Source organism: Melozone crissalis, unplaced genomic scaffold (genome assembly GCF_028551555.1).
Source record: "Melozone crissalis strain CALT ecotype California unplaced genomic scaffold, PUWL_Pcris_2 ptg000033l_1, whole genome shotgun sequence".
Taxonomy (NCBI): Eukaryota; Metazoa; Chordata; class Aves; order Passeriformes; family Passerellidae; genus Melozone; species Melozone crissalis.
In genome coordinates, this window is record NW_026535811.1 from 6,861,957 (window position 1) to 6,887,273 (window position 25,317).

The following is a 25,317-nucleotide window of genomic DNA, read 5'->3' on the forward strand; positions in this document are numbered from 1 at the left end:
TCTCATAACAGAAGTGAGTGTGCCAAGCTTCCTACATAAAATACCTTCCAGAACAAGCATGTGCTGTGTATTACAGTTAATTTTTAATTAAAAAATCCTCTTCCTTGTGTAGCAGAAAGTTTGTCTGAAATGCCTTTAAAAGCTCTTGACAGTAAAATACTTGTCTTGCATTCAGTAGAAATCTCAGCATTGCAAAATGCTTTTCTGACCAAACATAATTGACTGCAGACCTCTAAGCAGCAGTCACTATCATTTCCTTTTGTCTTAGGATAAATTGCTTCCCTGGCAAATACCCCAACAAAGCAAACCATAAACTTTTTTCCACAAGCTTTTGCATTTTGTGGTACAATGGATTAAATGATGATAGAGAAACATCCCTTTTGGGATTCATAAAGACACTTTTCAACTGTTGCTTATATATTCAGCTCTTTTTGAAAAATGCTGTAAATTGAGTATTCATGTTCAGAAGGCAAAAACAATCCTTACCACTGTTGCCTGTGGTGATCTATGGGTACAGAAAGTGTACAAACATCTTGTACTTTTGTGTGTTGAGCTGTTGCGTGTTACACATTTTTTCTTTCTTTTATCCTCCCTGTTTTAGGTTTTCAGGACAAATCAGTGTGCTGGAGAGTTTGTTGTGACCTTTCCTCGTGCCTATCACTCTGGATTTAACCAGGGATATAACTTTGCTGAAGCTGTGAACTTCTGCACTGCTGACTGGGTCTGTTCTTTTGTATATATTTGCTGTGTGACTTCTGCAAGTGGTGTGTTGGTAACTTAACTATCTGAAAGCTCTTTTCAGTTAAACAGTGTATTTTATATTTATAGCTCTTGGGACAGCAGTTAGAAACTGAGGGAAGTTTCATTATACAAAGTAATTGTAATTTTAGGCAACTTCAAACTGAAACTTTGAGCACATGTTCTTCCTTTTTAATTACTGGTTAACCAAAAAGGGGCATCTCACAGTACCTTTAGCTGTGATACCACTTCCTGAATTTGATACAGGTCTGTGTCCTGTCTTGAAGTACTGTTGTCATTTGGATGTTGGAGATAGGCTTATAAGAGTCTTTGTTCCTCCTTTGTGCCAGCTCATTGTGCCTGTTCATCATATTAGTGCTGTTCTGATAGCTGTGCCACATCAGTGCATAGCTCATGTGGGTTGTTCAGGAAATTGTCAAAGGAGTGTTCTGTTACTATCCAGGGTTAGCAGTTGGAAGTTAGGATCTCATCTCTAGTTCATTTATCTCTAGGTTTGTCTTTTAAACAATGAATGGACATTCGTCTTTTTCAGGGGCTTTTATTCTTTTAGCAGAAAAATTGTCTGCAGGACTGGCATTGTGTCAGGGCTCTTTTCTTTCCTCCAGAACTCATGATGGAATCTGAGTGTATCCTCTGAGAAAAACTGCACCAGCCATGTGAAATTTCCTTTGCTTACGTAAAATGTAACCAGAAATATGTGCAGCAAATTCATTTAGCATCTTTTTGCTTCAGAAGGCACAAAATGAGTGATACCAGTTTTGGTTAACTGTAGGAATCTTAAGGTTAAATGTCTATGTCCACCATAGTAATATCCAGAGGGGAATGTATTCACCTTAGTGTGGACCAGATGACTTTTCTTTGGTGCCAGTTTCTTGCCACCGGAGGTAAAAAGAGCTCAGGACAACTCTTAAACTTTTGTCTCTACATTAAGTACATAAGGTTATGGAGAATGCCCCTCCCCAGCGTTGATACCCTCTCTGTCCTCATCTGTGACATGATTTAAGGTTGTTAAAATCTCATTGAATACAGGGGAATGATTGGCATCTGACTCCATTGATTCAGAATGCTAAACAATTGCTTTATTATACTGTATTATATTAAAGAGTACTAGAAGGATTCTGTATTATACTATACAAAGATAGATACTAAAGGAAAGCCTTGAGACAGCCAGGACACAGCTTTGACCCAATAGGCCAATTAATATATACAACCATTACCAGAATCCAAGTAAGAACTCCCTTCAAGTAAACAATCACATTCCACATGTGCAAAAACAACAGAAGTAGCAAGTAGAGATGAGAATTGCTTTCTCTTCTGACTGTGCTTCTCCAGGAAAAAACCTGAGAGAGAGAATTATCTCTCTGTTCAGAGAATGTGGGTGCCACAGAATTTTCTCTGTCCCATCCAAGACAACTCTTGGGTTGTCTTTTCCTGTTTTTTCTCCAAGGAAGGAGAATGGGAGCTGAGAGATGATTTTTTTTCCCCTTGAATGATGATGATGATGATGTTTCTGTAGCTCCCCATTGGACGCCAGTGTGTGAGTCACTACCGGAGGCTGGGACGTCACTGTGTGTTCTCCCATGAAGAGCTGATCTTCAAGATGGCTGCAGATCCTGAGTGCCTGGATGTAGGGCTGGCTGCCATGGTCTGCAAGGAGATGACTCTGTTGATAGAGGAGGAGACACGCCTGAGGGAGTCTGTTGTACAGATGGTGAGTAATAAATGCTTCCAAAAGAGCTTTCTGCTTCCCTCTCCCCCTGCTTGCATTAGAAATTTTGAGCAAGTGGCTAATTCTTCTTGCCAGGGGGTGTTGATGTCTGAGGAAGAGGTGTTTGAGCTGGTTCCAGATGATGAACGTCAGTGCACAGCCTGCAGAACCACGTGCTTCTTGTCAGCTCTGACGTGTTCCTGCAATCCTGAGCGCCTCGTGTGCTTGTACCATCCTTCTGATTTATGTCCCTGTCCCATGCAGAAGAAGTGTCTAAGGTACACAGGATTTTTTTGTCCCTACTTTTCTTCCATGTCTAATAGCTTGCTGTAGCCCAGTGACCAAGTACATTTGGTCCCACTTGTTTTCTCCTTCATTTAAGGAGTATTTTTATCCTCTTTATTTCTTGGTTCCTAGGGGAACAGGTCTTGTACATGTGTGGTATTTTTGGGGTCCCCCATCATAGGGAGGAAAGATGAAGCTGACTCGATATTCTTAGAAGGCTAATTTATTATTTTATGATATCATATTAATCAATACTATACTAAAACTACACTAAAGAATAGAGGAAGAATATTTACAGAAGGCTAAAAGATAATAATTAACAACTTAGGACTCTCTCCTCAGAGTCCAACACAGCCTGAGTGTGATTGGTCATTAAATGAAAACAATTAAGTAATTTGGTCATTTGACCATCACAATTGGTCATTAAGTCAAAACAATTCACATGTTAGATAAACAATCTCCAACCACATTCCAAAGCAGCAAAACACAGGAGAAGCAAATGAGATAAAATTGTTTTCATTTTTCTCTGAGGCTTCTCAGCTTCCCAGGAGACGAAGCTGTAGTGGGATAGAATATAAGAAAATAAAGATAGTGTAGGAAGTAATCTTACCCCTAAGGATTTGCAGCTGGGCCAATTATCAAAGATTAGGAACAGGCCTGACTTTAACAGGCCACAGCTGTAACCAATAAGAAGAGTGCTATAAAAGAGTGGGGTGGCTGGGTGAGAGGGGAACTGGAGTCAGTTGGCTGCTGTGGGAAGAAGAAACAGTGCTCTGAGGAGCTGCCCATGAGAAACACCAAGAAGGTATGAAACTTTTGTGATAAGGAGATAACAGTATGGAACCCTTGCAATAAGATGACAACAAGAATCCTGGGCAAAGGATTTATCAGAAAATATGATAGTGACATGCATGTTCTGTTTTTCTGGCCTTGCTGTAGCTGGAAAAACTCAATATTATCAATATCCTGACTTTCATGTGGGCATTAATACTTTTTCTGTCTTTTTCCACACTTTCAGGTACCGGTACCCACTAGAAGACCTTCCTTCTTTGTTGTATGGAGTGAAGGTTAGAGCACAGTCCTACGACACTTGGGTCAGTAGAGTTACAGAGGCTCTGTCTGCCAATCTCAACCACAAGAAAGGTCAGACTTCTGTCATTCTTAATAGGATTTCCTGAAATTCCTGCATTTGTTCTGTCCTCTCATTGGCATTGTGCATTTCAAATTGAACTATGCTGTTGGAACCTTGATTGAAAGCCATTGAAGCCATCTAAAATCCCTCTTTTTTTGCATATAAATAATTAATGTGCTCTTTTTACAGATGTGATTGAGCTGAGAGTCATGTTGGAGGATGCTGAAGACAGGAAATACCCAGAGAACGATCTTTTCCGCAGGCTCCGAGATGCTGTGAAGGAAGCAGAGACCTGTGCTTCAGTAGCACAGCTGCTTCTGAGCAAAAAGCAAAAACACAGGTAGGACAGGCAGCTTTTCAGTACTTTCCATCTGCCTCTTTGTTACTTCATTCTACTTGGAAGAATTAAATACCCTGAGGTTTTACTGTATGCTGTGTGCAATCTTCTCTCCGTGTTTCCTTAATGCTGTGACTCACTGAGTTTTAGGGAAGGGTGGAGGCAGATAGAGTGGCACAAGTGGCCCAAAGGTGGGCTTAGCTGGAATGTTACAAGCATTCAGCTTTCAGCTGACTTATGTGCTGAAATGTGAAATCCTTTGGGGAAGTTGTGTTTGCTGATGAAGTATTTTGCTGAACATGTGGGAGAGTTGTAGGGAGAGACAGCTGGTCTGCTACAGCCACTGCTCCTCATCACTGTCTGTTGGAGCAAATCAAAGCCTGCAGGATTCTTTATTCCCCTCTGAGGTTTAGCTGATGTGTAATTATATTTGATCATTAATCTAAATTTTACATTTACAACATTATGTAAGTCCATAGCATAAGATAGATATTTTTTTTCTTTACTATTTCTGTAGTATTAAAATGTAGATTCATTAGCAGGGAACAGCTGTTCAGTATTTGAAATCTGTTTTACTTGTGAAGTTGTGCCTGCCAGTGATCTGTACACCAAGTATTTAATTTATGCAGTGTGTCACTTTCAAGTCTCTTACTCCATTCAGTGGGCTTGTTACACTTGCTTTGAGGGATATTTAATGGAAATGTCTTTGCAGAACCTGTCCCACTGAATATCAGTCCTCTGTTGCAAGGTCAGTTTCAGCCGTTCTCTGGCTACAAGAGAGAAAGCACTGGATAATAAGGCTTGTGTTCAGGGCTTGTTGCTGTTACATATTTCAGACTTCTTGTTAGTACCTGGCATGTGTGAGACAACTTCCTGTACTGCCTAAAGCAGACTTCATGGGGCTATATTCTTCTATTTGTGACAAACTCAGCTTGAAACTCACCTACACAATTGTACCTCTGAAGGGCAGGGTAAATGATCCTGAAGGGACTTAGGGGAATTGTATTAAATTGTATTAAATTTTGTTTTCAGGATTTTGGAGTTCTTGTTGAGTTCAAATTACATTTTTCTTTTTGAGTTCTTGGGTGATTGTTTTTGGTAACTTCTCAGTAATCCTGATAGATAATTTCTGTCACTGTGAATAGGATCATCATCTTATCTCTCACCTAATACTTAATTATGCCCATTTGTACAGCAGAGTGAGCCAGGACAGTGGAAGGACACGGACCAAGCTGACAATGGAGGAGCTTAAAGCATTTGTGCAGCAGCTGTTCAGCTTGCCCTGTGTCATCAGCCAGGCCCGACAAGTCAAGGTAAGATTGCATCTGCTCCTCTGATCATGTTGTGCCTTTTACTTTGTTCTGGTTGGTGGTAGTATGTTTTTTTAAACAGGCAATTTGGCCTGGTGTAGAGGATGAAAAGCTTCTGATGTAAAACATGTGTGCACTTTTTCCAGGTGCCTGGTACAACAGGTGTTGTCAGATGTGATAGTGCTGGTAAACAAAGATAGAAGATTCCCTTCCCCTGTCACTGTCCAGACAGCCCAGTTCTAAATCTCTGAACCAGTGGCTCTTATTCCATCATCATTAATGCTCTCTGTAGAGGTTCAGTTTCTGGCTAAATCCTACCCTTTATATGTTTTTGTGAAAACCTCTGAGTGTTACCCTGGTGTGGTTTTTCAGGGCAGCAGGAAAGCAGTGCCACATTGTTATCCCTAAATACATCTCAGCCTTGCTTTCCAGGCTACAGCCTTCTTAATCTGTATGCATGGCCTGCATTTCTTGCCCTTCATATATATCTTTGCACCTGTTTCTGGCTGAATCTAGACTAATAAGTAATCCAGATCATGCTGATTCCCCTGGCTGCTATTACCATTTATCATTCTGGCACTCTGCATCATAGCAAGTGTTTTCAGCAGCAGTCTTAATTTGTTTCTCTGTCACTGGTGATGAAATACTAAATGTTTCACCTACTAACCAACTTGTAGAAAACTCCTTAAGAAACATCCTTAATAAAGATTTTTTGCCTAGAATAATGCTTCCTGAGATATATGTTAATACTTACTAACCTGCATGCTCTGCTTGTACAGTTTACATGTGTTGTTGTACTAGATAGAGGGCCTAAAATCTGTACATTAGCCATAAGTGCAGCTGCTGCTACATAGCCAAACATACAGTTTAAAAATAAGTTAGCTTTTTTTTAAGAAGGTCCCTTTTCCTTAAGTGTTTGTATGTCATGAATTTTATATAAACTTTTCCATGATAGTTCAGTGTTGATAAGAGAGATGTTACATTGGAATTTCTTATTGTTTACGTAATATTGGCTTTTTTTTTTTTTTGGAAACCAATTTCCTTCAGAAAACCATAGCATTCTAGTGTGCAGGTTTGGTAGGCTTGGTGATGCTGTCTTTGTCCTTCAAGGGTGTTCTTTAACCAATTTGCTGGCATCTAATAAAGTGGAAAGTGCTTTCTCATCCTCATATGATAGGATGGTTTTACTTCACTTCTTTACACACACATTAGTATGTAATTACACATATTAGTGTTAGTAAAAATACTTACTAATATTTATTAATGAAATGTTATCATCATCTATTAGGTAGACATGTAAGATTGTTCTCAGAAGGGCTTTTTTTTTAAAATGTATTTAAATCTTGCTTCTAATTAAAACATAGTTCATAGATGAGAAGGCTGCAGGCATATAATTTACTCTTAACAGTTTCAGCTTGTATTTTTATCTAATGCCTTCTCCCAGCTAGTCCATCTTCCCCCAGCCCTCAGCATTAGGAAGGAATCTGGTTCTAGTTCAAGTACTCTGCCTATGCATGTGCATGCTCTTGAAGCCTCAGCATAATCACTAGTCAATAAATAAATAATTATCATTTTTCTGATTACAAACTGTAGTCTTTTCATTTCTGAATGAAGTCAGATAATGATCATTTATGCCTAAGCACTCGCTAGCTCGTAGCATGGCATTTGAATGCAATTATCCATCATGATGAATAGCAAAATAATTGTCATGTTGGATGATGAATATTTTCTAACACAAAAGGCATTGTAATTATTAAACTGTAACATTAATTTACTATTGCCACTATGAAGCATTCAGGGTATGTTCCCTAAATCAAAATCTTTATGATGTAGATCTTGTTTTTTCTTATAAATGCCTTCTGATTTTCAGGCAGACATGAAAAGCAGTATCAGCCAAAAAAGGCAGTAAGCTAAGGGTTAGGCAATGCAGGGTTTGCTCGTGGTTGTGCCATTGGCTTGCTGTCAGAAATACCTGTCTTGTAAGAGACTTGAGGGTGAATCCATGGAGTATCCTGCTTGAATGTCCTTGAATGAGTCTCCTGCAGAGATTCTTTCCTGTTTGCTGTCTTTGATTTTTTTTTCATTGCAGTGCCAAAACATGAGGATGAGGACAACTGCAGCAGTGCAGTTGGATTTCTATGAAATTGTCTCCTTTGATAAGGGGGTTTTGCATTTTCAGTTCTTTCTTTAGTGCAATAAATCCCTGATGCTTAAAAGTGGTAGTCCTGCTTTAGGGAATATTACTTTCAGACTTCACCATTGTTATTTTTAGGACCTGTGGTATTCATGTTCTCACACATTTCTGGCTTGTTATTTCTCCTGAGCATGTTATTTTCTGCTTTGTGTTGCTGTCATTACTGTAATGCCCCTGACACTATTGAAGTGATGACCTGTTTGCGGACGTCCCTCTTCTCCCCGCTATTTTAAAATTAATATTGACTGGGCAGTGCTGAATATTCTGTGTTGTTGGGAGCTGTTGTCATTTGCAGTTGTACTATTTTAGGTGCAGAGTTTGATGCAACTAATATGCCTAGGGCATGAAACATTAGGCCATCAAATAAGTTTAGATGGTCTGTTAGTTACTTAATTTCTGTCACACTTGATGGTTTGTGACAGATAGCTGGCATTGTGTCTAGAAGCTCCGACTGATGATGTGATGATCCCATACAGATTCACAGCTGGCTGACCCCTCAGCTGCATTTTCTTTTGGATTCTGTGGGTGTTTTTCCCTAATTGATTTGTGCTGTATGTTACTTCAGAATCTGCTCGATGATGTGGAAGAGTTTCATGAGCGTGCTCAGGAAGCCATGATTGATGAGATCCCAGACTCTTCCAAGCTGCAGGAGTTGATAGACATGGGCTCTGGCCTTTATGTTGAACTTCCTGAGCTGCCAAGGTTGAAGCAGGAGCTGCAGCAGGCACGGTGGCTGGATGAGGTGAGGTCCACCCTCTTGGATCCCCAGAGAGTCACCCTGGATGTGATGAAGAAGCTGATTGACTCTGGTGTGGGCTTGGCACCACATCACGCTGTAGAAAAAGCCATGGCTGAGCTGCAGGAGCTCCTCACAGTCTCAGAGAGGTGGGAGGAGAAGGCCAAGGTCTGCCTGCAGGCCAGGTGAGTGTTCCTTACAAACTGTTCTTACAGGCCACACACTTTTGTGTCCCTCTTATGAGGTTAAAATTTGGGCCCTTGAAGCTGTAGTTGCCTTTCTTATTTTGTTGCGGATTTTTTAGCCTCCCAGCAGTTAGATTGTTCTAGAGTTGGATTTGAGATTGAATTGCAGAAATGTTGATTCCCTATTATTCGTGTTGCATGGTGACAGGAGGATAAGGCTGTGTATGTTGCTGCTGCCTTTGCTATTCATCCCTCTCCACAAAGAGCTCTGACTAAGCTACCAACAAGAGACAGCTTTCTTGGTGTTTAGGGGTTGTGATGCTGTGCCCTTCTGAGCTTGATTGTGCCAAGCCCATCAGCTTTCTCACCTCCAAGCATAGAGCCATGGTGTCCTACCCTGCAGTGTAGTGGTTGAATTGCATCACCAGCTGTCAAATTTATGCCTTTAGATGACTGGTTTTTGAGAGAAGGCTGGAATTGGGTTTTTCTTGCTCTAGACCACGCCAGAGTATGGTGGCTCTGGAGGGCATCGTGAACGAGGCCAAGAACATCCCTGCGTACCTGCCCAACGTGCTGGCACTGAAAGAAGCCCTGCAGCGAGCGAGAGACTGGACAGCCAAAGTGGAGGCCATTCAGGTAGGGGTCACAGCAGGGACTAGAATCTTCTGCTTGCACTCATCTAGTTGGATGTGACCTTTATTCCTAGCACCTCTCCTCACAAAGGTGAAAGAGAAGCCTTGTTATGGCTCTTAAACGTGCTCACCAGAGCTCGTGTACTTGATTTTCTTTTTGTGCATTTGTATCCCCACTGGCTATCCAATTTCTATTTCCCTTCCTTTTATGTATTTCAGAGCAGATATAAAAGCCAGCAAATTCATTATGATATGGTGTTTGGTTTTGGAACTGTTCAGTATGCTGTCACTGAAAACATTTAGCTGCAGCAGAGGATGCTCTCAGGTTTTCAGTTTTGGATCTGCCTGTGGAAATTTTGTTTTTATGGAAATTTGTTTTTTTAATGGCAGTGGTGGCCAGGATTTTCTGAAAAAGATTAATTAGTTCAGAAACCTCCCTTTCTGTTGGTCTACCCACATGATTTGGTTCCAAGTTCTGTTATATTTGTGGGTGCTGATTGCTGAACTAGAACTGCTTATCTCATACCAGGTATTGTTGGAAGTTGAAATGAGAATCCCAATAGATTTCACATCAGCCCTTATACAACTCCTTCTGTTAAACAGATAGCATTTAGATAACTGTCTGGAAATGGAATGTTGTCTTAGTCCCTAAGCCAGCTGGCCATATCAAAATGACTGTTAAAATAAAAACTGTAGGAGAGAATTGTTTAAAATAACAGTAGATTCTCACTGCCTAAAACGGAGTTCCATAGGAAAGGAAAGGGCAGTGTTTCAAAGTAGTGTATGCCTTGAAATTAGTCTGGCAGCTGATATAATGATGGAATTGTTGGCTTAGAAAAATTTGTTTCACCCCAGAATGGGAGCAACTATGCCTACCTGGAGCAGCTGGAGAGCTTGTCTGCCAAGGGCCGCCCCATCCCGGTGCGCCTGGACGCGCTGCCCCAGCTCGAGTCCCAGGTGGCGGCAGCTCGCGCCTGGAGGGAGCGCACGGGAAGGACCTTCCTCAAGAAGAATTCCAGCTACAGCCTGCTGCAGGTGAGCAGCACACACTTCCCTGTCTGAAGAAGGGAATAAGGGAAGGGAAGAACACAGTGCTCTGTCAGAAATTGGTCATGATGGCCCTCAGGTGTCTGGAGGGAAGAGCTGGTTCAGTTACACTGGATTACAGTTCCTTTTCAGAATAGAATATAATTTCAGCTGTTCTTGGGTGAAAAGAATGAAAGAGGCAAAAAGTCTGGTTAGTCCTGTTTTATGTATAGACAACCTCATCTCTTTCTTGTGGAAGAAGAGGGAAAGTAAAACATTTTTCTTGTCGTTGAAGAAATGTGTCCTGAAATGGACACAGACCTGTCTCAAATTGATTAATGTTTTCACTTGCCTCACTGTTCACATGCTAAGAAAATAGATTAGGTATTTTATAAACTGTTTGAACCATAAAAACAATTTAGTCAGCTACTGTTTATTTCACTTCAGTGAATGTAGTGACTGTCCTTGTTTTAATAAAAATCAATCATGTGTTTGAAGATCTGTCATATCTACTTGACAGACTTCCCTTTTGTAAGGAAAACAGTTCCAGTTCAACAGCATTCTCAGAGGCTGTATTTTTATTCTCTTATGTTGTGGTTAATTCTCTGAGGCTTGTCTTCACTTTTAGTGAGATGTCCAAATCCAGACAGAATCCCCACTCTCTGACTTTCCCTAGTGCCATGTGAAGTGCAGTAGTTACATTTTGTGTCTCAAAGGGGGGGATACTGGTGTTTAATGTTCTCCAATGGGATTTTCCCTATTGCAACCACATCACACTCACTTTTGTTCACTTTGTGGTACATTCTAGATACGTCTTTTTCTCTATGTTCTTCTGCTTAACTTGTTATTTAATGTGTTCTGGTTTTGCATTTTCTCAAATGTAGCAAGTTGAGCTTTCCTATATTGAATTTAATTTGCTAGATTTTATGTTTAAGTATGCCTTCCAACTAGTCATGATGACTTAAAGCTTTATTCTTTCCTTAAAAGTGCTTTTCAGCCTCTCATATTGATACTGAAATTGTTGATGTAAATATGAAATAATTTTTAAGACTTGATACAATAAGGAAACTATAAATTTGTGTGGTGCCCCAGTGAAGGAAGGAACGATGAATCTGACTCCATGTTCTCAGAAGGCTAATTTATTATTTTATGATACTATATTTATATTAAAGAATACTGTACTAAACTATAATATACTGAAGAATACAGAGAAGGATACTTAAAGAATGCTGAAAAGATAATGAACAAAACTTGTGACTCTTTCCAGAGTCCTGACACAGCTTGGGACTGATTGGTCAATGAGTCAAACAACTTGCACCAGAATCCAATGAAACAATCACCTGTGGTAAACACTCTCCAAACATATTCCATGTGTGAGCACAACATAGGAGGAGCAAATAAGATGAGAATTTGTTTTCCTTTTTCTCTGAGGCTTCTCTGCCTCCCAGGAGAAAAGTCCAGGGCAAAGAGATTTTTCAGAGAATGTGACTGCCACAGCCCCTGAAGGGAATGTTCAAGTATGGATGTCTAACTGCATGTAGTGTTTTGGTTAGCTACATGCATGATAGTGTAATCTGAATAAATTCTGTAATTAATCAGAAAACACAGTGGCTCTCAGTTTGATCTGCCATGTCACTGGTTGCTGATCATATTCCAGTTCCCTAACTGTGAGATACTTCACTCCTTATCTGTTTATTCTTTTTCCCATTGGTTGACAGGTATCAAAGGGGTTAGATTGCTGAGTAGTTCTTGTTCCCTGGTGTCACTGTTGTCACTCCTTGATGAGCTGTCCCTGACAGGATAAGTTTCCTTGTGGTTCCAGGTTCTAAGCCCACGGACTGATATTGGTGTTTATGGGAGCAGTAAGAACAGGAGGAAGAGGGCAAAGGAGTTGATGGAGAAGGAAAAGGAGAAAGATCTTGACTTGGAATCCCTGAGTGAACTGGAGGATGGGCTGGAGGAGGCCAGGGATGCTGCAGCTGTGGTAAGGAGCAGTGAAAGGTGGTGTCTTCTGCTTGTGTTGGCTTAAGTCATCTCTAATCTATAGAAATTCATTGATAAATGACTTTCCCTGAAAGAGATACCTCATAATCTGGTGTTTGACACAAGAATGTAGTTCAACTTTAGTTGCAGTGAAAGTAGAGTTCAGAGTGTAACTGCTGGTATTTAATAACATTGGGTGTGTGTAAGACTTAAATGCTCTTGGGTTAGTATCTGTTGCTGCTCATCTAATGTTAACATTTATTGAAATCATGTGAAAATAATGAGGGGCAGCTCTGCCTTAACCAGGACCAACACATATTTGGTTAGGTCAGTTTTGTGATCAGTCTGCAAATGCTTGGTCGTGGACACTGGGCTGGAGGGAGTGTTTTATTTGGTTCCTCTTCTTTGGAGGATACTCATGCTGCTTATTAGAATAATTTGCTGACATCTGGCTGCCCTTCCCTAGTAACAAAGAAAATATATGCAGGGTCTTTAATATGGCTTATACACAGTCTATTTTACTGTAGTGTGTTTGATTATAGTTACTTGAATGGAAGCATTAAGGAAGTGCAAGTTGCATCAGGAGATATGTGGTCACTCAGATGCCTCTGAAACAATGCTCAGCTCCATTGTCACAGTAACAGTTGAATGGAGCAGATTCTGACTTCTTTGGAGTCAAAACCTGGTCTTCTAGTGGCCTTAGGACAGATTTAATTATGGACTTCATAAACTTTCTAGATACTGAGAAGGTTATCTAAAGTTTACATAGCATCTCTACCAGAAGGACTCTAGAGAGTAATGAGCAACTGAAGAGGAGCTATCTTAGATAAAGTTCTAATTAGATCATGTAGTTCCTAATTTTTGGGCTAGGTTTAGATCTCTTGATGTGTTTGAGTTGGCTGGTTTTTTTTTTTTTTTTCGTTTTCCTGTGTTAATAAAATGAAAATCTCTCTTAGCTGTGAAGGTCATGACACACGTTTTTGTCCTTGCTGGGCAGGTGGCTCTGTTCAAGGAGCGGGAACAGAAGGAAATCGAAGCCATGCACGCTCTCAGGGCAGCCAACCTGGCCAAGATGACCATGGTGGACCGGATCGAGGAAGTCAAGTTCTGCATCTGCCGCAAGACGGCCAGCGGCTTCATGCTGCAGTGCGAGCTGTGCAAGGACTGGTTCCACAGCGGCTGCGTGCCCCTGCCCAAGAGCAGCTCTCAGAAGAAGGGCTCCGGCTGGCAGGCCAAGGAGGTGAAGTTCCTGTGTCCCCTGTGCATGCGCTCGCGCCGGCCGCGCCTGGAGACCATCCTGTCGCTGCTGGTGTCCCTGCAGAAGCTGCCGGTGCGGCTGCCCGAGGGCGAGGCCCTGCAGTGCCTGACGGAGCGAGCCATGAGCTGGCAGGACCGGGCGCGCCAGGCCCTGGCCACCGACGAGCTCTCCTCTGCCCTGGCCAAGCTCTCCGTGCTCAGCCAGCGCATGGTGGAGCAGGCGGCTCGGGAGAAAACGGAGAAAATCATCAGTGCGGAGCTGCAGAAGGCAGCAGCTAACCCTGACCTGCAGGTAGGCGTGGGAGGGTCTTGCTGCTCCCTCTGTGTCAAAATGCCTTGTTTTTCTTGGACAGGGGAGGGCAGTGAAAAGCTGAGGATTACACATGGTGAAACTTCTCACTTAGTTCAGTGCTCTGCAGGTTTTGGCTGGCTTCTGTTTTGTACATTGCTGCTTCAGGAACAGATCTGTTCCTCTATACTCACTGTCAACAGCAACTGCTGAAGTTGCTCAGAATTTTAATTATTTCTATACTGTTCACTTCTAAGGGTTGGGTTTTTTTTTCAGTTTTTTATACATAGATGTGTTGTTCCAGTGTGTTTAAAAAAAGATACAGATCATTATGCATTGTGTATGTAAGAAACATCAGGGTCAGCTGGAACAGCTGGTTACAGGCCTTAAGATGTGTAAAACAGTTGTCACTTTGGTGTCCAGATTTCATTTTCCTCTTTACAGAATCCAAACTCGCAGTATTTATAACTTTTCATGGATTGCCTTTCACAGGCATTTGGTGTCTTGTTAGTAAATTTCAGCAAGGGATGTAGTCGAACACTCATAATTCCATAGCTGACCTCTTCACCTTGAGAGTGAGGACAGGTCATATTGTGGTGAAGAAGCTGTAATTTGTAGCACTGAAGAACAGTATCTATATCTTTCCAGTCACTATTGTTAAAAAACAAGGAATCAGAATCTAACCAAACCTTTTACTTGGATATTTCCTTATCTTTTTCTCACTTCTTGCTGTAACTGGTCTCTTTTGTGATGTCCAGGCAGTTATCCTCAGGCCAAAAGAACCACAGTTTTCTTTGTTAATAACTCCTAAAGTTTTACAGATTTTTCTGGGAAATTTTGTTGTTTCATTTCCATGTTCCATTTTTTTTAGGGGCATTTGACAAGTTTTCAGCAGTCAGCCTTTAACAGAGTGATAGGGAGTGTGTCCTCATCCCCACGGCAGACTTTGGATTATGATGATGAAGAGACAGACTCTGATGAAGACATCAGGGAGACCTATGGCTATGACATAAAGGTAGGTAATCCAGAGAGGTTTGTTTGCATGGAATAAGTACAGAACACTTGTTTTTTAATCCATTTTTTCCCCAGTATATTTACTGTATTTAAAATTGTCTATGTATATTCTGCCCTAGTGCCTGTGGCAGAAGAGGAACTTCTTGATTTTTTTTTTTATCTGAATGTCCCCATTCTCTGAACTATTGTCAAGTTTTGTAATGTTTTTATGCAAAATTTCCAAAGTCCTTTCAACCTTTTGAATTTCAAAAGATGCCTTTTAATGCTGAGCAAAAAGATAACACTTAGAAAGGGATTTTTATTTATAACGCCCTGGAGGATGAACATTGTCTTTATGCCCCACTCAGAGATAACATGAGTCATACATATAACTATCTATATGAAGAGGTCTTGGAAAGTTTTTGCAACAGCAAAAAGATTAGCCTTCAAAAACTGCATGCTGTGTCAGAAGTTTCCTGATGCCAGAGCTTTGTTCATGTTTTCATACCTTCCTCTTTTTAAGTGTTTTGTTTCTCAGCAGCCTGATGCAAATACACAGATTTGTCTTACAGCTTCCTGTGAAATGCCAACAAGAATACATTGCTCTTGGGTGCTACAGCTTTCAATTAATTAGTTTTATATATAAAAGTAATTCCCAAAACCGTTCTTTGCATCAGGGTTCTTCATAAGGCATTTCTGAAGGATGTGGCATTTTCTGAGGCTGTGATAAAACATATGTGAAGAAAGGTGGCATGTGCTTGCCAGGATCTCAGGGTTTTGCAGGAGCATCATTTCATTTGTTTAATGATTCTACCGTCATAATTTAGAAATCTCATACTTAACCCTTTTGATTTGGATGTTCATCATAAAAAATCTGTTTAAGCAAAGCTGATAGAGACCAGAAATGTGTTCTGTTAGGTCCACTAAGATGATTGGAATAGAAGACAAATTTTCAGGCAGCTAATCAAATTCTTCAGGTATAAACTAGGAGAGACAAGATTTTAAAAAACCCAAACCCAGAGTTGCCCGGAATTTAATTATTTCTATCCTGTTGACTTTTAAGGGTTGGTTTTTTTCAGTTTTTGACACATAGATGTGTTCCAGTGTGTTTAAAACAAGATACAGATCATTATGCATCATGTATGAGTTTGCTCTTGTTGTGGACCCTGTAGAATTAATCCTGGATTCCTAAGGGTTTATAGACTGTATTTTGAAAGCCACAGTCTCTGGCTTCTCAAATGCACAGTTGTTACAGAAGTAGGTATGAAAATATGATCTGTTTGATTATATTATATATCTCTTAATTAAAACATGGTTCTTGCCAGTAAATCTTAATTAGGAGTGCAGTAGCTTTTTTTAAGGTTTGTTCCAAGCAGACACATTCACTGGTCAAATCACCTTTAATTTGTTTTCATTTTTTGCCTTGTATTTTTTCTCATTTCTTTGCACCAGTATTGTCTATGGCCACTAATGATGATTTTTAAAAAAAATTAAAAATTTACATGTTAGCCCTGAACTTCTTTTAATGTAGTACAATAAAATACTCATAGCAAGATATTGTTCAAGATATAAATTCTTTATGTGTAGGGAGAAATACGTTCCTCTTTCTGAGTATATTTATTTTATCTTTTCATCTGAGCAATTGAAATCTGAATTTCCCTCTTGTGGTTCTGTACAGAAATTATTAGTTTGTACATCACTTTGTTTTAAACATACAACTGAAGGCCACAGAGGGATTACCATTCTTAAACTCCTTTTTTATGTCAGGAAATGACAGTATCTTGCCCAACACCTTGAGCTGTTCAATGTCTTGCTTAACACACTGAGATGAGCACTGGCCAGTGCTATCAGTACTCTGGTCATGGAAATATTCATGACAGCCCTCTTCTTTCAGTGTTTGGTCCTAATTTAAACTGATTTAACACTGCCATAAAAGTACTCATCCCAAGACAGCATTTGATTGCCATTATGCTGATATATCTTGCTGTGCTGGAATGCTCTTTTTTTTCCCATACCTACAAAATCTTAAATCATTTCTTTCTGTAGTCACTGTAATTTAGTCAGCATGCTCCGTGCTTTATGGAAGATAAAGTCTTCATGGGCTTGCAGTCAGACTTTTCAAGCAAAATAATAAATTATGTAGGCTCAGAAAAAGCCTCTTTTCATCATGTTGACTTCTGAAGACCATATTTAAGGTGCTGATTGAGGAAACTTGTCAAGTGTTTTTCATGCACGAGCTGTAAATAAACTGACCTATCTCCATAGTCCTGTATTCATCCACCATGTAAGTAGGGATATAATTTTTACCTTTGATCTTGATATCTCTGATGGAGGGCTTTAGGAGCAGCAGACTGCTCAGTCCAAGTAGAATTGACTTTGAAGTAGGTATTTTCTGGGTTCAGATGTTGCATGTTTTCTGTGTGTCTTTTTCAGGACAATGCCAGTGTGAAATCCTCCAGCAGCTTGGAGCCCAATTTGTTTTGTGATGAGGAAATCCCCATTAAATCAGAGGAGGTGGTGACACACATGTGGACTGCTCCCTCCTTCTGTGCTGAACACGCCTATTCCTCTGCTTCTAAAAGCTGCTCTCAAGGTATTTGCTTTTGTATACATTGAGATAAAACTAAGTAGATAACTGGGATGAGTCAGTGAGGAGTGGAACTGCTCTGTTATCCATATTAGCTGTACAAGATATGTTGTCCGGAGGAAAGTACAGCAGAGTTACATTGTAGTTAGCTTTCTGATATTTGATGCATAAACCTGTGCCTACGTGTTTTGGTTGCTACTGTTTCCCACCTTAAAATGTTGCAGAAAACACCTAATTTCTTTTGGTTTTGATCTCTCATCTTTATGTGGCTTTGCCTGGGGAGGTTTAGATTGGATATTAGGAAAATTTTCTTCACTGAAAGGATGCTCAGGCATGGGAACAGGCTGCCTGGGTAAGTGGTGGAATCATGTCCCTGCAAGTGTTCAAAAGCCACGTGGGTGTGGCACTTGGGGACATGGTTTAATGGTGGGCTTGGCACAGACTCAATAATCTTAGAGGTGTTTCCAGCCTTAAGGACTCTGTGTCTTGGCTCTGGCAGGTTCTGGCACTCCAAGGAAGCAGCCCCGCAAGAGCCCGCTGGTGCCTCGCAGCCTGGAGCCCCCCGTGCTGGAGCTGTCCCCTGGAGCAAAGGCTCAGCTGGAGGATCTGATGATGGTGGGAGATCTGCTGGAGGTGTCTCTGGATGAAACTCAGCACATCTGGAGGATCTTACAGGCCACTCATCCGCCCTCTGAGGACAGGTTTCTTCATGTCATGGAGGTAGGGAACTCTCTGGTGTGGAACAGAAATCCCACCACATTTTGTTGGTGGATTTATATAAATGTGATCTTGAATAGCTGAGTGCTCAGCTTGTCATGTTTGTATTTCACCTGGGGAGAGTAGTAGATTACAGAAAACTACAGAATAAGTGATCCAGAAAATCAGTTCTTGGTCACTCATGCCATAGCATTGTCCTCCACAGTTAACCATATTTAGAATAGTTTTCTCAAGCAGTTCCATATACAAACTTTATTTTAGAAGATAACAGGTTAAGGGAGGAAACACTCCTCTTATTATGCCTGTAAACAGAACTAATCTGCAAATGAGTTACAAGAGACATTTAGGAAGATGAAGTTACACTTACCTTATATAACATACTTGTATGTTACTGGGGAAAACATGTTTTGATAATACAGACAATAAGTTTCATTTTCTTCCTCAGAATAACATGGACATAGCAGTTTTTTATTGATATACTGTGAAGATGTCCTGATTACTTTGCTCAGCTGCCAGTGGATCAGGCAGGTTTATCTGCTGATTCTGAGGTCTAGTCAGAATCACTTTGCTATGAAGAGAACCCTCTTTTGGAGCTTCAACTCAGGCTGCTGGGTTGAAGAGCCAGAGTGGAACCCCTTGTTTATCATCTGTCAGCTGCAGTTAGGGGTCAATTTGACCATCTGGATTAATGATGGCTTGTTGGGTTACTGAGCTGTACAGGAAGAACATGAGATGCTGGTTCTTTCTTGGCTTTTTGGTGCTGTTCAGCAATACAAGATGGAAGGTTGCATGCTATGAACAATGAGGTGTCTCATTTTCTGCATGCCATCCATGCACAGTGAGGGAGTTAAAGTGTTGCCAGACTGCATCAGTCAGAAGTGTGGAGTACAAAACTGCCCCTGCCTCCCTGTTCTGCTGCTTTACCACCTTTCAGCCCAAGTACTACATAACCTTAATGTTCTTTCAGTGTAATGGTTTTAGCAGGGAGTTGATTGAAAATCAGTTTTAATGACAACAAATAGCAATTTATAAATAATATGCCAGACTGTTACATTAATAGTTGAGCAAAGCTTTTTTTGCTGGGGAATGGAGTGAGGAGTGTAGAGTGTGTGTGCATTACAACTTTTTCTGGTTAACCTTTATGAATACTGGCTTGACCAGAGCTGCTCATTTTGAATTGAATATATTCTATGTCTGTTTACATACAAAATAAGTAGACTAATGTGAAATAATCTGCAGAGGATTTGGTTTTGGGTGGAGTAGCTATATTAAGTAGTGTACAGTAAACAATCTCTTTACTGGTTTATACTATGTTCTTAATCTATTAATAATTAAGGTTAAAGTGTATAGCTGCATTGACTGAAATCCAGTCAGCCCCATTTGTACAAAGGACTGCACAAGTGAATCTTTCAGGTATAAATGGGACTTGTCATTGTGAGTGCTACCTGCAGGGACAGAGCTGGCCAGTTTTAAACTCCATTTATGATGTGAATCTGTTATTTAAGAGCTCTTGATGACACCAGGATATTTACAATGTCTGCCAGTTTGGAAGCCATTCAAATAATGGATGTTGCTTTCTCTCCTTGCCTGAGTTGATGATACATTTTAAGAATTCACCAATTACTCTTTCTTAATCTCCAAAACAGCAGTTGCTTTCTCACGAAAATAATTACAGGCAAGACTGACCTCAGATGAAAAATAAGCATCTAGCAAATGATTAATCTTCTCAACTTCTATTAAAAACAATGTGAGAAGGGAGCTGTAATTATTGCTTATTTTGCCTTCTTACCCTTGCTGATAGTTTGCTTTTTCCACTGGGTATTTTTGGCTGATTATACTTTGACACAGTTGATAACACTTAAGAATTTTTTATAGTATGGTGAAAATGAAGTTAAGTGCTTTTTTTGTTTAGAATTTCTAGCAGTATGTTGTTGACTAGATTTCTTCGTGCCATATCAGAGTAAAAGTAGAGGTAAGTTTGCAGGAAATTTGTCAAATTTGTCTTTGAGTAATACATATTTTTTTTTTCTGTGAAGGATGACAGCATGGATGAAAAACCACTGAAAATGAGAGGGAGGGACTCTTCTGAGAGGAAGCGGAAACGAAAACTGGAGAGAGCAGAGCAGTTCTTTGGAGATATGAAGCAAAAGTCTAAAGAGCTGAAAAAACTGGAAAAACCCAAGAAGAAGAAGCTAAAACTCACTATGGATAAGACCAAGGAGCTGAACAAGCTGGCAAAGAAACTGGCCAAGGAAGAGGAGCGGAAGAAGAAGCGGGAGAAGGCAGTTGTGGCAAAGGTAGAACTGGCCAAGGAGAGCACAGAGAAAAAGAGAGAGAAGAAGGTTCTGGATATTCCTTCCAAGTATGACTGGTCAGGAGCAGAGGAGTCAGATGATGAGAATGCTGTGTGTGCTGCTCAGAACTGCCAAAGGCCCTGCAAGGACAAAGTGAGTAGTTGCCCCTTAGTTGTGTCACAGGCAATTGTGTGCTAAGTCAGAACCCCTGTGCCAGGGAATATTTAAGTTGAGCAGCATGAGAAACCAAAGTAGTGTGGTTAGAAATGAGAGATGATTGAGTAGTACTTGGTAGGTACAGGGATTTAGCAGATGAAGCTGTAGGACTTCCTTATTCTCTTAGGTACTTCAAAAGAGAGGATGGAAAACTAGAATCTGGGAACAGGTACTCTGTTTTGGTTGGGAAGTTTAACTTCTTCAAGCTGTGAGATTTTCTGTTGACTGTGTGCAACATGCATTGGCTGATTCCAAGGATTAATTCTGTGATTCAGAAAGAAATGTTCCTACCTTTACTGTGTTCCTGAGCAGGAGTGGGATGGGTGATGTTCCTAAATGAAATAGATTTTCTGTATTGCATACACTCTGGGAACAGTGATGTTGCAGGCTGAGTGATCTACGAACTTCAGTGGTTCATTTTGCTTGTTGGAGATAAATAATCAATTATTTTAGACCTGATTGGATTATTACAAAAGAAACTTGATCTGCCTCTCTGTGGTACTGTCTGTCATGATTGTCAGCTTTTAACACAGACTGATGATCAAAAATGTTTTCAAAATGTTTTTTCTGTACTTTTCTACTTTCAACAGGGCAATGCCATACTTGTCAAAAAATGGCAGATGCAGGAATGTAATGACTGAAACTGCAGCTGTTGATATCCATTACTAATCACTTTGGAAAATTTGTTCAGGAGTGGTTGGCTACAAACCAGAGTAACATCTGTATGATGATAACGTTTCTTCATTTTAAATAGGTTGCCACTACTGGTTTTCTGACACAGCCACTACTGTTTTTCTGATACAGTTTTACATTCCCCTGTAAGTGGAAAGCAGAACTACAGTAGGAATAATCTTATAGCAGTACCAGTGGATGCCATTAAAATGGAGGGATCTGTGTTTCTTACCCTGCAAATTGGAGTTTTTGCCCACTGATTCCAATTAACATGTACTTTTATTCAAAGAATTACAGAATCAAATCAGTGATCTTTTTTCCTTCCTACATTGTAACTCATTTTTTGTCTTTTCCAAATTGTTCTATAGCAGGTTCAGCTCGAAGTTTGTGTTGTAGCTTAAATGTTCTGACACTTAGGACTTACATTTACAAAAGCTGCTGTTTGATAATGCAGTCTAAGAGGGTGTGTTTGGAGACTCTCACCTGAGCTGAGATAACCATCCCTGAGCATTTTAAATGTGTTTTAGCACATCTGAGGAGAGCTGAGTCACCTTCCTCAGGAGTAGAAGAGTGAAGAGGCAAGGTTTGTTGGAAGAGTTAGTTTCCATTAAACTGAACTAGCTTGTTTAAACAAGCTCTGCAGGGGCATTAATTTCTGCCCCAGAGCTTTTATATTCTTGGTAGCTCTGTTAGGTCTAACAGAAGGTTTTTTGATAGAAACTGTGTTTGTGTGTCCTTCCTTGTAACAAGTTGCGTGCTGCTCTCTTGCAGGTGGACTGGGTGCAGTGTGACGGGGGCTGTGATGAGTGGTTCCATCAGGTGTGTGTTGGGGTGTCCCCGGAGATGGCTGAGAATGAGGATTACATCTGTATAAACTGTGCAAAGAAACCCCTGCAGGGGCCCAGCAGCCCTGCCCACGCCTCACCTCCTCCCTTCCTGCTGAGCTACAAACTACCAATGGAAGATCTCAAGGAGACGAGTTAGCAGCTGCTCCATGGCCAGAACTCGTTGGGAATGGACCACTGGAACCCTTCAGGAGGAGAGGGGTTTGAGGCTCATGTAGCTCCTGAGCTTCTCTTCAAGGATGTACAGACGTGCAGCAGAGCTGGTCCCTTGGGTGCTGCTGCCTTCCTCCCTGCAGTGCCCTGCCAGGGCACAGGGGCACCCCCTGAGCTATGCACACCCTGCCTGAGGAGAGCTCCAGCCAGTGCTTCCTGACCTCAGTGTTTCCATCTTGGAGTGTGGCTGCTGCTCTCAGGACTGAGCAGACTCGAGGCTGTTGGACGCTTGAGGGTGTTGGAAGGCCGTGTTGGCAGTGGAGCTGGCCTGGAGCTGGTGGGCATAGGCTGGAGCTCTTAACCTACCTGGTTATCCTGAGGAGGTGACTTTGCAAGTTCTCTTTCACCTCTCCATGCCAACCCAGTGTGTAGAGCAATGTCTTGGGAGAATGAAATTGCCTCCGAATCCAGGCAGCTAACACTACGCTATAAGGGTGGGAGCAAGTGGATGAATTTCTTTTAATTTCTCTATTGTAGCTAAAGGGCAGAGGAGCTCACAATGGCAAAAATCAGCAAAAGTTCTGTTTACCAAAAAAGAAACCCAACTCTACTCCACTAGGCAAATTGTTTTTCCTCAGTGGGAAACAACTGATCTTCCTGTCCTGAGGAGGGCCAGAAGTCATTGATGATGTCTAGCTAGACCAGAACTTGGGAAGAGCAGAGTGCTTCCCTTTCCACAGGGATGCTCTCTCCTGTTCTAGGCTTTGCTTTGAGTCTTGCACTCCTGCACATTGAAGTTGTGTGGAGCTGGCAAGGAGGTACAGCACCCAGGGCACAGCTTCTGAGATGTGTACCCAGGGATGGGAAGGAAAGAAGACAGCCCACTTACCTCAGAGGTTACACTGACACGTGCTTCTGTGAAAAGTTTCACTCACAACTTTCCAGTATCACCAGGCTACAGGCATGGCCTCCTGTGATACCAGCAAGCAGTCTGCAGATCCTGTTGACAGTGCAGACCCCTCCCTGCTGGCCTTGCTGGGTGTGTACCAGTGTACAATCAGCAGCAGCTCCTGTTGGAAGTTGCCCCTGGCTCTGCCAGAGGACCAGAGGGCTTGGGGTCATCCTGGGTGACAGTTGTTTTAGTAAATCCATTTTTAAAGAAGGACTTGTTTTTACTTTTTTCTAAATGTCTCAGACTACTGACTTGTTCTATAAATAGATTATTTTTCTTTGATTTTTTTATACTTACCACTGTTAACCAGCAGCACAGACAGAGGTTCACAAAGCAAAAACCTGCCCGTGGGCTTGGGTTTTTTTACTCCATTCCTTCCTTGTAGTACAAGGAATTAGCAGTTACCTTCCCCATTCTAGCTTGACCAGCTGCCTGTGTTTAAATAGGTAAATACATTTCATGTGCTACCTTTGTATTTGGGTTTGTTCCTGTTAGTGGGGCATCTGGGCCTTAATGACTCCAGTGGATGCTGGCCTTGTGTATGTGAATGTCTGAAGTCAGCCCTGGGCTGTCTTGTCCCCCTCTCCACTCGCTCCCTGTTGTTTCCATTCTTCTGCAGTTCTAGGAGTGTTGTAAGTAGTGTCCAGTCTTACTAGGAGCTGGATTGGGATTTAAAGAAATATTGACAAAAACAAAGGTGTGCTGTCTTGACTGTTCTGTGTCCCTTCTCTTGTTCTCTGATGTTTGGAAGTTTATTTATTTGGCAGAATTATCCATCCAAAAAAAAAAAAAAAACCAACTCAGCTCAGGTAGACAGAACTTTCTTGTTTTCTTCTATGTGTGCCTGCTACCTGGGAAGAGGGAAGTGTGCAAAACGAAAAGAAATAAGATGGAGCACAGAAGATCCAGAGTCTTGGGAGCTTTGAGTGCAAATTGGACACAGACTTCTAATCCCTGCTCCCCAAAGACTTAATGTGATGTTAAAAGCAAAAGCAAGCTGTGGTTAAGCATGTGGCTGAACGGGCACCCTAGCAAATTTAAGAGTATTATTTGTTTACTTATTTATGAAGGAGTCTATGCTTTAGATAGACATACCCTCTTTTGCCTCCAATTACTTTTTTTTGTTTTCTTCTCAATGTACACTTAGTTTTGGTAAACTGATTGAAGCAGTTGTTACTTTTCCTTCAAGCTTTAACTGATGGTACTACATAAATGTTTCCCCATATGGAGTGGATCAATGATCTGTCACAGATGTTTAATCGTTCCAGAAGTAGACTAGTACAAGATTTCTTAAAGAATCCCAGTGTTCTGTATTCTTTCCTGACTCCTAGAATTTGTGACACAGCAGGGGAAATATGGTTAGCATCTCCTGTTAGCCACTGAGCATATCCTGGTATCCATTCCTGCATTCTCTGTTGCAATGAAGTCGTTGTATGTAATTGCCATCAACTGGAAAAGAGATCTTTGAGTAAACCTGCATTGCATGTTCCTGTTTCTCTGTGTAGAAGGTGTGGTGGAGAGTGTTGACAGAAGCACTAGTGACAGCAAGATGGAAGCAAACAGCTCTACAATGCAACTGTGGTCGTTCTGCTTGTAACAAGCACAGGAAAGAAAGAGCAAACAACAGAAAGAAATGTGCAAATCATATGCAAAAGTCACGTTTTTAGTAGCTGTTTTTCATGTAGCCACGTGGAGAGCCTCCCTTCCACTGTTGGAAGGAGGTTGCCACACTTTTCTCTGGTCACACATGTCTTGTCTGCTTTTGGATAAGGTGTTCATAAACTGAAGACCATTATTAGCTTTACATCTTATTGTTTTAAGCTTGTTTTTTAAGAGCGTAATTCCTATCAAAGGATTGCTGATAGTATGAACTTATGAATAAATGTTAACTTTTGGAAAAACCTGTAGTTTAGTGGTTGAAAAACCCAAAGCTACAGTTGTGGTGTTGTCTCCAGATCCTAGGGGTTTGAATTTTTATAAAAGCATATGCAGAGAAGCCAGCCAAAGCCAAGATAAAAATGTTCTTACAGGTCTGGTACAGCTGTGGGAAAACTC

The 25,317-nt window shown here is 41.0% G+C and overlaps 1 protein-coding gene across 2 annotated transcripts in view; it reads left to right on the forward strand.

Annotated features, from left to right (window-relative positions):
- Positions 1-25,066, forward strand: part of KDM5A (lysine demethylase 5A) — a 49,112-nt gene extending 24,046 nt beyond the window's left edge. The window contains exons 13-28 of one of the 2 annotated variants that reach the window (XM_054281885.1): positions 602-721; positions 2,276-2,470; positions 2,564-2,745; positions 3,771-3,895; positions 4,074-4,224; positions 5,420-5,534; positions 8,291-8,646; positions 9,144-9,282; positions 10,134-10,313; positions 12,127-12,288; positions 13,285-13,836; positions 14,705-14,848; positions 17,260-17,419; positions 17,913-18,133; positions 20,167-20,577; positions 22,084-25,066. In XM_054281885.1, coding sequence (XP_054137860.1) covers positions 602-721; positions 2,276-2,470; positions 2,564-2,745; positions 3,771-3,895; positions 4,074-4,224; positions 5,420-5,534; positions 8,291-8,646; positions 9,144-9,282; positions 10,134-10,313; positions 12,127-12,288; positions 13,285-13,836; positions 14,705-14,848; positions 17,260-17,419; positions 17,913-18,133; positions 20,167-20,577; positions 22,084-22,296 — 3,426 coding nt within the window. In that variant the 3' untranslated portion in view covers positions 22,297-25,066. Of the gene's footprint in view, positions 1-601; positions 722-2,275; positions 2,471-2,563; positions 2,746-3,770; positions 3,896-4,073; positions 4,225-5,416; positions 5,535-8,290; positions 8,647-9,143; positions 9,283-10,133; positions 10,314-12,126; positions 12,289-13,284; positions 13,837-14,704; positions 14,849-17,259; positions 17,420-17,912; positions 18,134-20,166; positions 20,578-22,083 lie in introns of both variants that reach the window. The other variant, XM_054281884.1, reaches the window with a different exon arrangement.
- The last annotated feature ends 251 nt before the right edge of the window (positions 25,067-25,317 follow it).